General features: G+C 47.6%; 1 protein-coding gene across 1 annotated transcript in view; it reads right to left on the bottom strand.

The window, feature by feature from the left end:
- Positions 1 to 9,288, bottom strand: part of LOC144824281 (transient receptor potential cation channel subfamily V member 6-like) — a 258,022-nt gene extending 248,734 nt beyond the window's left edge. Inside the window, exons 1-2 of the mRNA XM_078683411.1 lie at positions 9,266 to 9,288; positions 8,805 to 8,942 (exon numbers count right to left, since the gene is read on the bottom strand). Coding sequence (XP_078539537.1) covers positions 8,805 to 8,942; positions 9,266 to 9,288 — 161 coding nt within the window. The remainder of the gene's footprint in view (positions 1 to 8,804; positions 8,943 to 9,265) is intronic.
- Between the last annotated feature and the right edge of the window lie 7,289 nt (positions 9,289 to 16,577).

Raw genomic sequence — 16,577 nt, 5'->3', positions numbered from 1 at the left:
CTCTCAAATTACCACTCATGAATGCTTGAATTTGAGCAATACATTAAAGTTATTCTGAACAAAGTGGACCAAAGTTTGTCTTGCCCGGGCTCCATAAGTCATTAGGATGACACAGCTTCTGAAGTTTATTTAGTCGCTTCCTGAGTGCACTCAGATAAAACCCATTTTAAGAAGACAATACTGATTCTGTCATGTGGAGATACTAGGACTGGTTAAGGAACCCCATCTTTACATGCTCATGTTCCTAAGTTGCCTTCTCCCTAAACGCGATGACTTTGACACACATTCATTTACGTACACACACAGGAAAGCTTTTCTCGAACTCAGTTTGTTTACAATACCACTCTGTAGGACCTTTATCAGAACACCTTGAACATCCTGCACTAGGGCTAAGAATAGCAGCCTGACAGGGGCTTCAGCATGGTAACATGGAGGATGTTATTAAATTTACACCCAGCCTTTGTGTACTCAGAGGAGCATTTTGCTGGCACTAAGAGGTCAGTCCATGTCGGAATTCCAGCTCAGCGGATTCCTGTCACCTCAAGAAAAGGATGGTGTCCAACTCTGTACCAAGAAGAGCAGATTGCTGACATTTACCCACAGGTAATGGGGAGTTAGACCACGCGGAGAGGGATTTGACAGATTCACTCACCCTAGACATGATAGGTTAGAATGCACTAGGTAAGAGTACATTATAATGCAGTACTTGTATGCAAGAATATGTTCTATGTAATAAGCAAAATTGTTGAACAATTAATCTTTATCACCATTGCAGTCCCAGCCCCTCTTCACTTAAGATGAGGAGGACAACACCACCATCGACACCCAAGCCATCCAAGACATCATGGACCTCATCGGCAACTCACCTCCAGGATCAGGTCAAGCCAGCCGCATCAAGGAGACTCCATCCACTACCCAAACCACCCAGCAGGAGGCACCCAAAGCCCCAGCACCCCCCCAAGACCCCCAGGAACAACACATGGCCTTCCAACACAGTGTGCTGGAGGGCCAGAGGGACACCACAGAGCAGGTGCGGTTTGGCTTCGGCAACATGGCAACCAAACTTGACGCTATCATTGGGTAATTAGCCCCGCTCCATTGTCTCCAATGAACCCTAACTGACATCACTGGAGTCATGACGTGGAGAGAAAAACACCTGTCCGCTCAGAGTGGCTCCAGCTCCATGAGCTGGCACACATGCGGAGGCTCATGGAGGACAGGGTGCGGATGGAGGCGTAAAGGATGGCAGCCACCCCTGCACATCAGCGGAATGTAGTCCTGCAGATGCTCATCATGGTATTGCTGTCACAAGGCGTGGTGATGTTGAATGCTGCTGCCCCCACACCATCCACATCTCTTCCCCCTGGTGTGGCTATGTCTCTTTGTGCAGCAGACCTAACCGCTCTGGCACCTGGGGTGACAGTGCCACACAGTGTGGCAGAAGAACCACCGCCGGCACCTGAGGTGACAGTTCCACACAGTGTGGCCGACAATCCACCTCCGGCACCTGAGGTGACATTGCCACACAGTGTGGCAGAAAGACCACCTCCAGCACCTGAGGTGTCAGTGCCACACAGTGCCACAGCCGGTACAGCAACACCCCCAGGTGGGGCGTGGCACATCCGGGACAAGGACGTGGATGGGCTGGTGATCAGAAGGGCTTAGTAGTATACATTTCTGCCATCTGGCCTGTTCCTGGTTGGTCCCACATCTGGCCTCATGACCTTCCACTGACCCCCGATTCACTCAAATGCACTCACCTTGGACAGCAACATGGACTGCCACATCCTGTTTGAGGACCAACGACACGGCGACCAGACTGCGGATTGCACCCCTCCTCTTCCGCAGTGCCTGTCTTTCATGGATGGACTCTGGCTGGCCCTCCATGGGCACAGACAGTGTGGTGTATTCGGCATTGCCCTGTACCGCTCTAGCTGCAGAAAAGTACTGGATGTGCAATAAACATCCAGTGACGCACTGCTGTGTCATGTCTTTCCTCAATCATGTATGTATATGTGGATGAATAAAGGGACAGTGATTTCCCTTGCGTCAATGATGCACATCCTGTGTGATGGCAGTCAGAGGGGGCAACATGGCAATTTGTGTCAGGGGTCCTGTGGACACCACCACAGAGTCAGCCACTTTCTATTCCAGACATGGACTGAACCGTGCCCAGTGCCCATGAGTCCTTTTCTCAAGCCCTGACCTGTTTTGGCGTACAGCTGGCCAGTCCACTCCTGCTTCCAGGGGGGGCCTCGTTGCTACCCGTCGCAGGCATACTCGATGGTGTTGTGCAGGTCACTGGTCTAGGTGTCAGCATGTCAGAGCCACTCCCTGAGGACAGGTTTGCACACACACCACACCTACCCGGGACAGGCGTCACAGGCCATGGGACCCTGCAAATATAAGGGGTCGACGACATAATATACCTCTCTGCCGATGTTGACTGGATGGCAGACCTGAGGCCGTGCAGCTAGGACAGGCCTACCACCATGTGGCACTGATTGGGTTTGCACAGGGTTTGTGGCAGACACTGCGTTGCAGCTGCACGGGCTAGCACCACGTGGCGCGAACTAGGGTTGGTCAGGGTAAGGGGGTACACTCGTAAAATAACCCCTGCTCACCCCCTTGGTAGCTTGGCATGAGCAGACAGGCTTATCTCAGAGGCAGTGTGTAAAGAATTTTCGAACACATACAGTAACCCAGTGACAACACTACAGATGGACACCACACAAGTTGTATCTTAAAAATAAGTATTCTTTTATATAGATTTAACACAAACAACAAAAATCCACAATACTGTACTTAAAATGGTAGAATTAGCTTAGTTCTCTTTATATCTTAAAATGCGACTCTTTGAGACAATGTACCTTAAGATGCATAAAGCAAGATAATGAAAGTGTTGCAGGGAAGGTGATGCGTCGGTTCCCTACTGCTGCTTAGGTGATGGTGATGCGTTGGTTTCTTACTGCGCTTCCGTGGTGATGCGGCTTACCACACCGTGATGCAATGAAGTTTTGGTGCAAAGAAATAAAGATATCATCTTCTTCCAGGTGCGATAGGATGCAGACCGCGAGAGGCCCTGCGACACGTTTCTCGGTGATGCGACGGCGTCTGCTGCGACTTCAATCCTCTTCTCCGACGATGCGAGGCATGTTGACAATGATGCGAGCCACGACAGGCCTTGCGACACGCTTCCTGGGGATGCGACGGCATCTGCAGCGACGTCGATCCTCTTCTCCGTAGTTGCGAGGTGCTTCGGGGGCCCTGCGATGACTCAGTGTTTCTTGGGGCTGCGACAGGCCCTGCGACACGCTTCCCGGTGATGCGGCGGTGTCTGCTGTGACGTTGATCTTCTTCTCCGGTGATAGTCCCACATAACTGCAGGCACTTCCAAATAACTCTTGGGGAGCTGGTGGGTAAAGTCTGTTGTCCCTGAGACTTCAGCAAGAGGCAAGCTCTTTTCTCAAGCCCTTTGAGATCCTTACAAGTTGATGAAAGTACACAAAGTTCCTCTCTTCTTTCTTTGGAAAACCAGGTAACCACTGCAGGCCAATTCCTCAAGCAGCACTTTAGCTTAGGGATAGTCTCTTCTCAGTCTCTCTGGTTCTACTCCTCAGCAAATGTTTCTTCTTGCTGTCCAAAGTGATCTAAAGTTCTGGGGTCTTGGTCCCCCTTTTTATACACAGTTTCTCTTAGTTCTCTGAAGGCAGAGAGGCCTTTGCCTAGTCCAAACCAGTTCTGGGCAGTCCTGGAGCACTCTGTTTAAATGACTCCTTCTTTCCTTTCACAGTGCAGGGCAGGGACATCAGAGCACCACAGGAGGTAGAGCCAGCTTTGTGGAGGGAAGCCACAGCCTTATTCGGGTCCCAGGTATAACTCCTCCCACCCATCTGCATGTAGATCTCTCTTTTCAGCCCTGGGCAGAATCACCCTGTCTCCTGGAATTCCCTAGCCCCTGTCACTCAAACTCCAGACAATGAATACACAACCTAGCAGAGGCAGGCTTGGTTAGTTAGACAAGAAAATACCTACTTTCTAAAAGTGGTATTTTCAAATACAAAATGTTAAAACCAACTTCACTAAAATATGTATTTTATCATTCTGAGTTCAGGCATACTAAACTCGAATTTCTACCTAGTTCCCTGAGTCAGTTAGGATTATAAGATGTAATAATCAAACTGCCCATTCTGGCCTATGGGGAAACAGGTAGCCTAGCAATAGTGAAAAACGAAAATGGCTGTAATTCACTATTAAGACATGCCACACACATCAGGGCTTGTCCTACATTTTACCTACAATGCACCCTGCCCTTGGGCCTACCATAGGGGTGACTGATATGAAGAAAAAGGAAGGTTTAGGGACTGGCAAGTGAGTACCAGACTGCACACAGGCTCTGTAAAGGCAAGCCTTAGACATACTTCAGGCTGCTTCTGTGGGTGGCACAACCAGTGCTACAAGCCCACCAGCAGCATTTGGTTTAGAAACCCTGGGCACTCCTGGTGCACTTTAATAGGGTCTGACAGGTAAACCAAACCAACCAATCATGGAGTCACTAATCCATACAACCATTTACCATAGGTAGAGCATATGCACTTTAGCACTGATCAGCAGTGGTAAAGTGCCCAGAGTCATAAAACAGCCAATAACAGGTCAGACAAAATACAGGAGGAAGGCAAAAAACTCAGTTATGCCCCTGAAAAAAAGGAACCTTGAGCTGCTGAGCGGGTGTGCAGCCTGCGATGTTGGCCCATCCTGGCGGTCCGGACTGCCCAGGATTTGTGTGCCTTGCTGGACCGCAGTGTAGGCCGCGCAACGTGGCCCCACTTCCGGGGTCACAGAGTTAGTGGCACCCATTGGGCTGAGCGGCTGTGCAGGCTGCGATGTTTCCGGGTGCCCTGGTTCATGCCATGTAATATGGTCCCAGCACCAGACGTGTTAACTGGTGGCCAGCGCAGCGTGGATGCATGGTGTGGAGGGTGCCATGTCTGCGGGCCCCGGCCTTGTGGCTTGCAGTGGCACATGGTGGGACCTGCAGTCTACATGCCCGTGGCGGAAGGTGAGCAGTGTGGCCCGTGTGTGCATGGGCGGGCATGCTCCGATAGGTGGCGGGAGGGGCTGGGATACCTCTGCTTGGGTGTGCATGAGGGGGCGGGTGATGGTGTCTTGTGCAAGTGTGTGTACGGTGGCAGTCATGTCTCTGGACTCTGTTTTAGATGACAGCGCTGTCTCAGATGTGGGGCCTGGTGTGCAGCTCTACGTACCGGCAAGTGGTTGGAGACACACCGGTGGCAGCAGGTGATCAGTGTGGCCTGGGTGCGCAGGGTCGGCTCTCTCTCTCCCCTCTCTTCTTCTCTCTCTCTCTTTCACTCTCTCTCTGTCCCTCTCTTCTTCTCTCTCTCTCTCTCTCTCTCTCTCTCTCCCCCTCTCTTCTTCTCTCTCTCTCCCCTCTCTTCTTCCCTCACTCTCTCACTCCCTCTCTTCTTCTCTCTCTCTCTCCCCCTCTTCTTCTCTCTCTCTTGCCCTCTTCTTCTCTCTCTCTCCCCCTCTCTTCTTCTCACTCTCTCTCTCTCCCCCTCTTCTTCTCTATCTCTCTCTCTCCCCCTCTCTTCTTTTCTCTCTCTCTCCCCCTCTCTTCTTCTCTCTCTCTCCTTCGCTCTCTCTCTGTCCTTTGATGTGCGCAGTCATCGTGTTTTTTGTCTTGCAGGCTGTGACCTACGGAATGTGTCTAGGGGAGCCGCCATGTGTCTTAATGGGATTTCTGTGTTGTTTCAATAAAGTTTAATTGTTTGCTTCAATAGTAAATGTGTCATGGTAATTTCTGTGCCAACACATGCATGTCACTAGTTGTAATTCTGCGACATCAGGGGGATTATTTGGTACATGGTTAGGTGTAGCAGGAGTAGCACGTCCTTGCCTGGGGTGGCTGGGGGGTCCTAGGTGTGGTGGCGGTGGGTGTTGTGGCCCTCTTGGGTGTCCGGTGGGCATAATCAGTAGCCCCATGGCTGTTGTTCTTCTGGTAAGGCTCTGGGCTGGGCTCTCTATTATGGTGCAGGCTGCTGTCCGACTTTACACCAGGTCAGAGCAGGTGTAAAATTCCTGCTGCTAACGTGCCTTATTGCGCGTTTTGTGTTCTTATCGACAAACTGTCAGGTCGTGGTGAATGTTGAGGTGTGGTACTGTTGTGGCTTTTGTCATTGGAACGCCTACTCTGCATCTCATTAGCGATAGTTGGGGGGGGGTCCTCTGTGGAAAAATATTTTGCGGCTGCTATCGTGGGAAAAGTGGTGCTGTGGGCTGTTAGCACCAGCTTGTGAATGGTGGGGTAAATTTATCATGACTTTGGCTGCGATAAAGTGCCGTTGATTCGGCGATATCTCCTTGTGAATATGCCCCTAAATGTTTGGGAGATTTGGGATCGGGATGTGAGGTTCTAAAGAGATGACTCCTAAAACTCACCTCAAACACTCACCTCAAACCTCTAAGACCTCCTGAAGAGGTCTTGGAGCTTACTCAGAGGGAACTATAGCTAGAGTCTCTCCCTTGCCATTATCTCTTCTGGTGAATAGGGAGAGGGTATCTTGGTTGCCTGTTTTGTCCTCTTTTCACTGAGCTCCTATATGCCTTCTTGAAGGAAAATGGGAACAACAACAACAAAAAACATAACAGGGCACATTGAAGCAAAGCAGTCAAAACAATGCAAAACATCTAGGATATATCACAACAAAAATGTATTACAATGATGCAGCACAAATACAAAACAGCACAAAAAACAACTCACCACCAAAACAAAATGTCACAAAACATGTTTTCATAAAACTCTGTTAAAAGGTGTTAGGAGCAAGGCCTACCTTAATTTATTACCAAGGATATGACATAGTGCCAGTCAAAATATTTTGTGATCCGGTCACATTCAAGTGCGCTGACTGAGCGCAGAGCTGAGCACCAGCTTTTACATGCTTGCACTGGCTAAAGTGCATACCTCAGATGTTCTCTGAGTTAAAGAATGCACTGCAGTCAATGTTCACTATTTCCCAACTGTACTGTTTGCATTTTGTCTATTAAATCAGAGAAATTCAGAGTTATATGTATGCACTTTAGACAGTGCAAATAAACAGGTTCTCGGGTATGCTTTGAGCCAGTGCCATTGTTCATAACTGGCTCCAGTTCGATCAGTTTGTTTTAGGATCCTTACCCAGAGTCTTTGTTGAGTATTGTGCCTGCTTCAAGGACAGTCAGAAAGTCCATCAGACACATTTTCTTGACCTATTTTTAATCCCAGTACAACTACATAGCAAGAGCATACCCAGGGCCACTGGAATTATGAGATTCTGCAGCATTGGTGTTTTCCATCTAATTATTGATTTTGCACACTTGCCATATAATCCATCATCTTCTACAAAATGTGTAGATTTTAACAAAAATGTTCTTGTAGCTCAAATGGATCTAACATTACTACAAACATGTTGCGGTTTAGAAATAGTCCCATTACCACACAGTGACAGGTCACCTTTCTTTTGCTGATTGCTGATAGCTGCATTCAGTTGCTAAACTGATAAGAATGTGGTGCAGCCTCTGCCCAGTTAGTTAACATTGTAAAAAGGACAACAAAGTGAAGTAACAGTGACACAAACCTTGACAAATTATGACGCATAATTTGCCTTTTCTTGATGCATAAATTAGTTAACTCAACCTCATAATTTGTTCGTCTCCCCACATAATCTCAGTGGCCCTTAGCATAACAAATGTGAGAAGGAAGATCAGGCACATTAGGAAATTCCACTGCAGAGATCGCTATTAACTTCCAGGAGCTGCTAGATGAGCGCCTTCGGTACATGAAAGAGGGCGGTCCCAGGATAGAAGCAATTAGTATAGTTAGAAATTCCCAAGAATAGAAACAAAGTAGGAAGTACGTTTGTTATTTAATCACAAAGTACCGCACATAGACTTAGCGCACGTAGCATAAATGTACAGATTAACATGTCATAGTGCCCAAGGTGGGGAGGGAAGGGGGGAGACAAGGTGAGGGTAAATAAGGTAAGCAATAGTGCACAAGAAAAAAATATCTTCATTGCACGTCACAAGTACACCTTTTGCACAAATATTCTTTGACTGGCTAAAGTTGCGCCAGGTGCAGGAGAAGCACTGAATTGGCGCTCAATTAAATCACGATCATGCTTCCACAGAGAAGAGCCAAATTATTTGGAACTAGGGCAGGAAGCTGATGGGGGATCCAGTTGTCGATGTTTCGACCCCATATGTAAGTAGGAATATGTTGGCCCTTACAGGAGGGTCTTCATCAGGACACGTGGGGAAGGGGGTTGTAGGTAGGGCAGTGGTTCTGCAGTGAAAATGGATATAATTAGAATTAGAATAGGGCCCCATTAGGGGGGGTTCATTCGAGGTAAATAGAAGGTGGAGAAACATAGGGAAGACTAAATACCGTAGGTTAATTAGTCAAGTCTCCCAAAGGTTACATTCATGGATCCTTGGTGTGGCCTAATCTGGAGAAAAACAATAAATGTGTGCGTTTTAACAAGCTTGGGAAACCTAAGCGGTATTGTAAAAAGGAGGGAGTGGATACTCACGGGGAGAGTGGCAGTGGGTGAGGGTGAAAGTGCAGCCGTCACTTCACTGGTATCAGATGCCGTGCAGCTAACCAGGTTGCTACGGGAGACAGAGGAGCCGTGTATCATTAAAAAGGCCCCAGCCGGGTAACCAAAAAGCGAGCAAAATGCTGGCGCTTGCAGATTATTAAAGTGAAGGGGCAGGGGGGGGGGGGGAAGCAGGCGGCGAGGACATACCTTGCTTTCCAGACGAGCGTAGCGTCCCGGTGAAAGAGGGCGCCACTCCAAAGATGCTCGCTTTTAATGGAAACTATAACGTCGGCGCACGTGCGGGTTCGAATCACGCCGAAGGCGTGCAACGTATGCAAGGAAAGACTCGCGTTGGGCCCAGTCCGGGGGAGTTACGAACGGGATAATCCAGTGTTACATTGAAGAATTCGGAAAATCAATGTCTTAAAAGATGTCAAAAAAGGGACCAATATTAGATAATGCTAAAAAATAAATTATTTCGCCTAGAAACGGGACAGTAAACAGGGACCTGCCCCACAGAACCGGGACAGTTAACAGGTACCTGCCCCACAGGGCAGTCCTAATGGCATTAACCAGCAGGACAGCATGTCAGGATGTAGGGATGGAGGAGATGTCTTGATCAATGGGTCACAGTATGGTGAATGAATGGAAATCTCAATGGCATGTACCTGCCACACAGGGTAGTAAACATGCTACCAGTGTGATATATACATTTGTAGGGGCACATCAAAACCTACATTTAGTACATTGAGACAAGTATCCCTAGAGAGGCGGTCCAGCTCTCAAGACGGTTGAGGCCAGCATGATAAAAAAGGCAATACCTTAGTACTAGGCTCAGTCTGATTACGTTCGATTGAGTTAAGGGAATAACCAGAGGCATGTACCTACCACACAGGGTGGTACACATGCCGACAAGGTGTTACATGTTAAGGTAAACAAATAGGGACATGGTCCCCCAAAACAATTACCTGCCTCACAGGGTGGTATAACTGCCATGGGGTTCATGTGAAAGAGAGTAAAAAAGTTGTCACAGTAAGAAGAGTAGGAGTGAAATTAAAGTGACATAGTCGCTAATTAAGCAAAGCTGCTATCGGTTTCATTGAGACCATTCATTATTGAGTCAAAATGCAGCATCCATTTCGACTCACGAATGTTGAGTATTTCGCCGATATTACGTCCCCTTGGGCCCAAGGTGGCTTTTTCAAGTACGATCCATTTCAAGCTGTCTGGAGCATGGTCATGTTGTTTATATATGTTCAACCAAGGGGCCCCCCATAACTTCACAGCGGAAGCTACAGTGTTGCAGCACCCTTGCTTTTATCTTCTGTAGGGTTTGGCCCACATAAATCAGGTCGCAAAGACACACAATCCCGTATATCACATTACTCATGTTGCAATTCGTGTGGGTTTTTAGGGTGATCTTGTGATGTTTGTCTTGGAATTCCTTGGTTTGAATCGTAGTGTCACAGTCCTTACAGTGGCCGCATTTGTGATGTCCGATAATGGGCGGTAGGTTCCAGAGGGAAAGAATCATGGGTGGCTTGGGTGTGTCCAGGAACGAGCGCACCACATGATCCCTAATGCTTTTTGCCCTCTTAAAGGAATGCATGTGTGGAGCTTGTATTGTGAGATCATCTGAAATAAGGCTCCAATGTCTGTTTATGACCTTAGAAATTGCATTACTTTTTGTTGAGAATGTGGTCACACAGATAAGCCTACCATCCTGATTGACGGGTTTCTTCTGTGTTTGAAGTAGTGACTCTCTGGGATTAAACCATGCCCGTTTTCTAGCTTTCTTAACCAGTCTCTTAGGGTAGCCACGTTCCATAAGGTGGTGTGCGAGATCCTCTTGCTTCAATGAGCAGTTCCGCCGGATGCGGAGGAACTGTCCGTATGGTAAGTTGTCCCTTAATCCTCTTGGTGGTGGCTGTTATATTGGAGGAGGCAGTTTCGTTCCGCTGGTTTACGATCTAGGGTTGTTCGTAATATCCCCTCTTCTTCGAAGATGATTAAGTCCAGGAAATCAATCTTGTGTTCATCCGAATGCAGTGTGAATTGGATATCATGCGACCTGAGGTTGAGCCAAGTGTGGAAAGCTGTGAGTTCCAATGCACTACCTGTCCAAATCAGGATGATATTGTCGATGTAACGCATCCATAGGGACACATTAGATCGATAAGGGTTTACATTGTTAAAGATGAAATTGTTTTCAAAAGCAGTCATAAAGATTATAGCTAAATTTGGGGCAAAGGTAGCCCCCATCGCTACACCTTTTGTCTGGAGGTAGAAGAAATCCTGGAAAATGAAGAAATTTTTCATCATAGCAACCCTGAGAAGGAAGACAACGAAATCTGTAAGTACCATGGCAGGAGCCTCACGCTGATTCAATACTATCCGCATAGCATCAAGGGCCGATTGCTGGGGAATTCTGGTATACAGCGAGACAATGTCACAGGTGACAAGCAGTTGATTAATGGGGTTGAAAGGGCGACCGTCCACAAGGTTAATAGTCTGTGTGGTGTCTGGTAGGTAGGTCTGTGTCTTTTCAGCGATTGGTTTGAGAAAGAAGTCTATGTATTGGCATAGCGGCTCCAGCATTGAGCCGCATCCGGACACAATGGGACGTCCAGGTGGGTTGGTCATATCCTTATGTATTTTAGGTAAGGTATACAATGTTGGGGTTCTGGGGTTATTTTTATTCAAAAACTGAAATTCTTGTTCTGAGAGGAAACCCAGGTCACGGCCAGCTTGGGTGATTTGTAGTATCTCCATAGACAATTCCTTTGATGGATCGCCAGGTAACTTCCGGTAGCTGACCCCATCATTAAGTTGTTTTAGGATCTCCTCCTTCTACTTGTCGATACATTGCACAACATTGGCACCGCCTTTTTCAGTGGGTTTAATGACAACCTCTCTGTTGTTTCTCAGGGTCGTTAATGCCATCTTCTCCGTCCTGCTAATGTTAAACTTGGTGTATTTAGTCTCACTCAGGATTTTACCCACATCTCTCATCGCAATACTTTCGTAGGCCAAGATTTTGCTTGTCATGGCATAGGAGGGAGGCACAAAACTGGATGGTATGCGGAGTCCTGTGTGTGAATTGTGTGGAATAGCAGTGGAATTCCTGAAGTAGTAGCGAAGTCTTATCTTTCGAAAGAACCTATGTTGTTCTGTTTTGACCGTGAAATCATTGGGTGTCGCCGTAAGTACGTAGGATAGTCCTTTACTGAGGACCTTAATCTCATCATCACTCAAGATGTGTCCGGAGATGTTCAGCACAGGATTCAGAGGTGATCTTACTACCTGTAGACCTTCCGTCGGGTCCATCTCTTGCCATGCTCCTCCGGTGTGAAGCAAACTTGCTTCTGGGCTCTGCCTCGACCACCATCCTAATCCTGATTGTGGGCTTGTTGTCCCTGTGGCGGTCCTCTGGACCAATTGTTGCCCCAACCTCAGGGGGGTCGCCATTGTCCCTGGCCTAAAAATGGGATCTGCTGGGGATAGTTGTATTCCGGGTAGGTATATGCGGTACTAGGCCCAGCCCGTTCTTGGTCGCCCTCAGAGCTGTATGAAGAATCAGAGAAGGTGGTGTATGTACGCCTCCCTTGAAAACCTCCTCGGCCTCGATTGGTAAAATGTCCCTGGTTGTCTTGGCGGTAGTAATCATCCTGTAGGTAAGGGTAGGTTTGCTTTTTGTCGTACAGACGAACGTCGAGGGCCTATTTTTCGAGTTTCTTTGTCTGGGTCATGACCTCAAAGTCCTTGAGGGTGCGTCTAAGCGAGTTAATACGTCCTTTGCGCTTGTGAGTGTAGTGTCTCCCGCAATTTCAGCCCTCAGGGCGGCTATCTCTCTTGTGAGGATATGTACTTGCTCAGCAGCTGTTTCTACTCCCAGCACCAACCAGTGCAGTTATTGGCGACAAATCTAAAACCTTCTCTGAATTTAGGTACATCCACAAATATTGCTGGTTCTATTTTAATCTGGAGCCCGATGGGGATAATGTTGGAATGTAGGTATTTAGTGAGTAGATGGCCATGTAGCTTAGTTCGAATAAGCTTCTTCTCCATCCGTTCCAGGCGTGCTGTCTTGTCATTAAGCGTGAAATCAACTAATGGGGTGTTATGAGCGCCTGCGGGCAACTACCTGCTAATGCAGTATAATTAGGATTCAAGATGAAGCTTGTCAGAAATTAATCTCTGATGATCTAGAAACAAGTTTGACATGCTGTAGTGATGTCTTTACTTACTTAGCCAGAAAAGTGATCCAAAGCCATCTGCGCATCAACTTTATAGAAGTCAAGTTCCCATCTTCACACAGTAATTAAATTAAGCAGAGGCTGAGGGGAGATGCAGGCGCTGCTAGTAGGGAGGTGGGGAACGGAGGACGCAGACACCGTGAGGAGATGCAGACGCTGCTGGTGTAGAGATGCGGAACCATCGGGGGCTTGAGGATCAGCTTGTGACCAAGCCCGGTTCTAGGGGTGGGCCGGGTAGGCCAGTCCCACCCAAACATGAGCCTGGCCCATCCAAACATGAGCCTTGACCCTCGCAGTGACAGCATGAAGGCCGATAGAAAATAGTCACTTTAATTTAAAACGTTCCTCCTAATGTTGTTTTTCTTCCTGCCCTGGGAGTTGCGTGATTGGGCCTGGGCTCTTCCTCACGGGCACCCCCAACCACGCATCTCCTTTTAAAAAGGTGGGCTGTGTCCCCGCCCACTTGTGCAGGTAAAATAGGGGCATGGCGAAGGGGACAAATCTTTTCTTTGCCATGCAAACCTTTACCTACTGTCCTGCTGTGTGGATATTTCCTTTGCTATTCCACACTAGAGAAAATAAGTTTGTTTATCCTGATTCAACATTCCTGGCCCCTGCAGCTGCTTATCAGAGCGGGCTGTGACAAAGAGTTCTTAGAATCAGGGAAGGCCCAGCAAGACACATCTTTCGTGTATGCTTCATTTAAACAGTTTGTATCATTATCAAGGTCAGCTCTGCTACTGATGGAAGACAATAAAAAATGTCCCGATAACTCTGGTGAGTTGTGATCCTGCTGGAGAGCAATCATTTGTCTGTTGATAGTTTTGAAATGCAGATTAACTGTATTTTATGTGGATAGCTCAGTGCATTACTGCCTTTGTCACAAAGTTCCTTTTGTTATTTACAGTTCAGAAGTTAAAATCCTTACATAAGCAAGTGACCTATGAACTATCATCAAAGAGCTTCATGTAAACCTGAATGGTATAGTTAGAACTTCACTTTTTTTGTCTGATGCGATGTGGTTAGAACTTTCCCACACTTTCACTATTCAAATGATGCTAAAAAAGAGTTCATTTGGGCAGATATATATTTTTAACAGTAACCCCCAAGCACTGGATTGCTATCTAAAGTTTGTGCTTCTCCAGGTCAAACCCTCTTAAAATATTCTGCCCACCCGTATGGATGATATATGATTCCTACACCTTGTAATACTCATTGGCTTATGTATATTGGCTTATGTGAAATTCCCTGTAGATAGATATACATACTTGTATAATTCATTGTCTCTGAATAATGTGTGTGTGATGTAAAGTACTGTGACACCCTGTGACACCCTACACTGGTATGAGTAGCGCTATACAACAAATGAAATGCATTTGAGAGAGGGTCTATGTAAAGATGAGGGGGGCTGGTGGAGGGTGGCAGTGAGGGAATCCAAGAAGGAGGTCAATAGGGGGAGGGGCTATGGAGCGATGAGGGGCACTGGTGGTGGGTGGCAGTGAGGGAATCTGAGGAGAAGGTCAATGGGGAGGGGCTATGGAGTAATGAGGGGCATTGTTGAAGGGTGGCAGTGAGGATATCCAAGGAGGAGGTCATGAGGAAGTTAGGCACAGAGAGATGAGGGGCACTGGTGGAGGGTGATAGTGAATAAGTCTAAGGAGGAGGTCATGAGGCGGAGGGGCTTAGAGAAAGGAAGAGTACTGGTGGAGGGTTGCAGTGAGGGAATCCAAGGAGGAGGTCTTGAGGGAGAAGGGCTATGGAGAGATGAGGGGCACTGTTGGAGGATGGAAGTGAGGGAATCTGAGAAGGAGTTCATGAGGGGAGGGTCTATGAAGAGATGAGGGGCACTTTTGGAGGGTGGCAGTGAGGGAATCCAAGGAGGAGGTCATTGGGGGGGGAGCTTCGGAGAAATGAGGGTGGTAGTGAGGGAGCCTGAGAGGAGAGGCTACGGAGACATGAAGGGCACTGTTGGAGGGTGGTAGTAAAGTTGTCTCCTTAGAAAGAGATCATTGGTGGGATGCCAAAAAAGACTTTCACACCAGCGCTAAAGCCGGCCCTGTCATCACCTTTCAATTTTTCTTTATTTAATTAGCAGTCGGGTCATTAGGGCAACTGTGGAACATATTTTAGAGTGTGTGCTAATTATATTTACTGCTGTATTCAATGTTTTAAGTTTGAAGGTGATTTTACTAATGTTTTTTACTGGAAGAATGTAAATGGAGCCGGATGGTAGCTGATATGGGGCTGGGGCCAAGGTCGGCTGTGAGATTAGGTGCACCAGAGAGGGGTGGTAGAAAAGTGGATAATCAGGCCTGGAAGTGAGTGCTCTGTAGAGTTCGGGGTCAGGTGGAGGTAGGTATGAATAGGGATTCTCCCTGAAGGCTTGCACAATGGGAGCCCGAGAAGTGTCACTTGCCTGATTCTCCCACCTCAGAAACCTCCTCTTCCAATCAAAGAGACATTACATGGGAAAAAACCCTTCCTGAGAGTGATAAGATTTAGAAAGAGTTTCGGAAAAGAGTGTGTTCTACTGGGCTTTGTAAAACTAAGGAGGGCCCTGAAGCAGGCCTCTCTAATCATATAAGAGACTAATTGGGCCCGCAGCGGCCCACCCGAATGCACCCATGACCCACCAAAATCAGGTATCAGGTTGTATCACCTTCAAGGCCACACAAGATAAAGGCCCTGCCTTTATTCGTTGTCTGACTTCTAAATATATACCCACCAGAAGCCTGCGCTCTGCGCAAAAATCCCTACTGGAGGTGTCTCGCTTTAAAAGGAAGCGACAGGGAGGCTGCTGCTTTCGCCATCTAGCAGCCTCATTGTGGAACTCCATCCCCTTACCGATTAGGCAGAGTAAGGATCTACTCACCTTTCGTAAGGGATTAAAAACTTGGTTGTTCTCTCAAGCCTACTATTAGCCATTGTTAGCTCAGTGTTATGTTGGACGGATTCTTCACTTTTCCTATAGCGCCATGAAGCCTACGGGCGTACGAGCGCTCTACAAATTGATTTTAACATAACATAACATAACAAAATAAAAATTCCTGGAGCCGGGCCTGCTTGTGCTCCTAGTTGCATAAGCAGGTTGTGGCTGTTGTTAGCCACCATTTTTTCCCTGCCCCATATCCAACAGTGCGCAGTGCCAAGCTGTCTATTTTCCCCTTTCCCGCCTGCCCCATCTAGAAGCTGAGACACTGAGAAAACCCGGCTGGAAGGGCCCACGGGTACTGGAGAGTCAACAGCTTCTCCCCAGGTCCCTAAGAAAGATTAATGAAGATAGCCGGGAGCAGCATGTGGTGAGTTCCTAATTGGAGGGTTTGGGTAGGTGCTCTGAGCGGCTGTGAGTGAAGGATTGATTAAGTGCCTTTAAGCCCAGAGCAATTTAAAGATAGTCCTCTGGAGGGTACACAGCCTGTATCAAGGACTGGAGTTTTCTAGACAGGCGATAGGTGGCTAATTATGTTGGCAACTTCCTAGCTCGGCTCCCATTAAGGCTGCTGCCGCTAGACGGGAGGTAGCTGTGAGTAACTGGAGCGGTCACTCTAGGTTGCAGTCCGGCTTGCTGCCCTACTTCTCCCTGCCCGCGCTGTCTGCTATATTCAAATACCTGTGTTCAAGCTCGAGTTCCAATGATCTCCTTAGTTTCCTCATGAAGAGCCTCAGAGCATGAAAACCCAGAAAGAGCTGAAGGAGCTGCTTCACCTGAAGGATCACCCCAATT

Source organism: Lissotriton helveticus, chromosome 3_1 (genome assembly GCF_964261635.1).
Source record: "Lissotriton helveticus chromosome 3_1, aLisHel1.1, whole genome shotgun sequence".
Taxonomy (NCBI): Eukaryota; Metazoa; Chordata; class Amphibia; order Caudata; family Salamandridae; genus Lissotriton; species Lissotriton helveticus.
The sequence above is the reverse complement of the archived record's forward strand: the minus strand, read 5'-3'. Positions and strand labels throughout refer to the sequence as shown.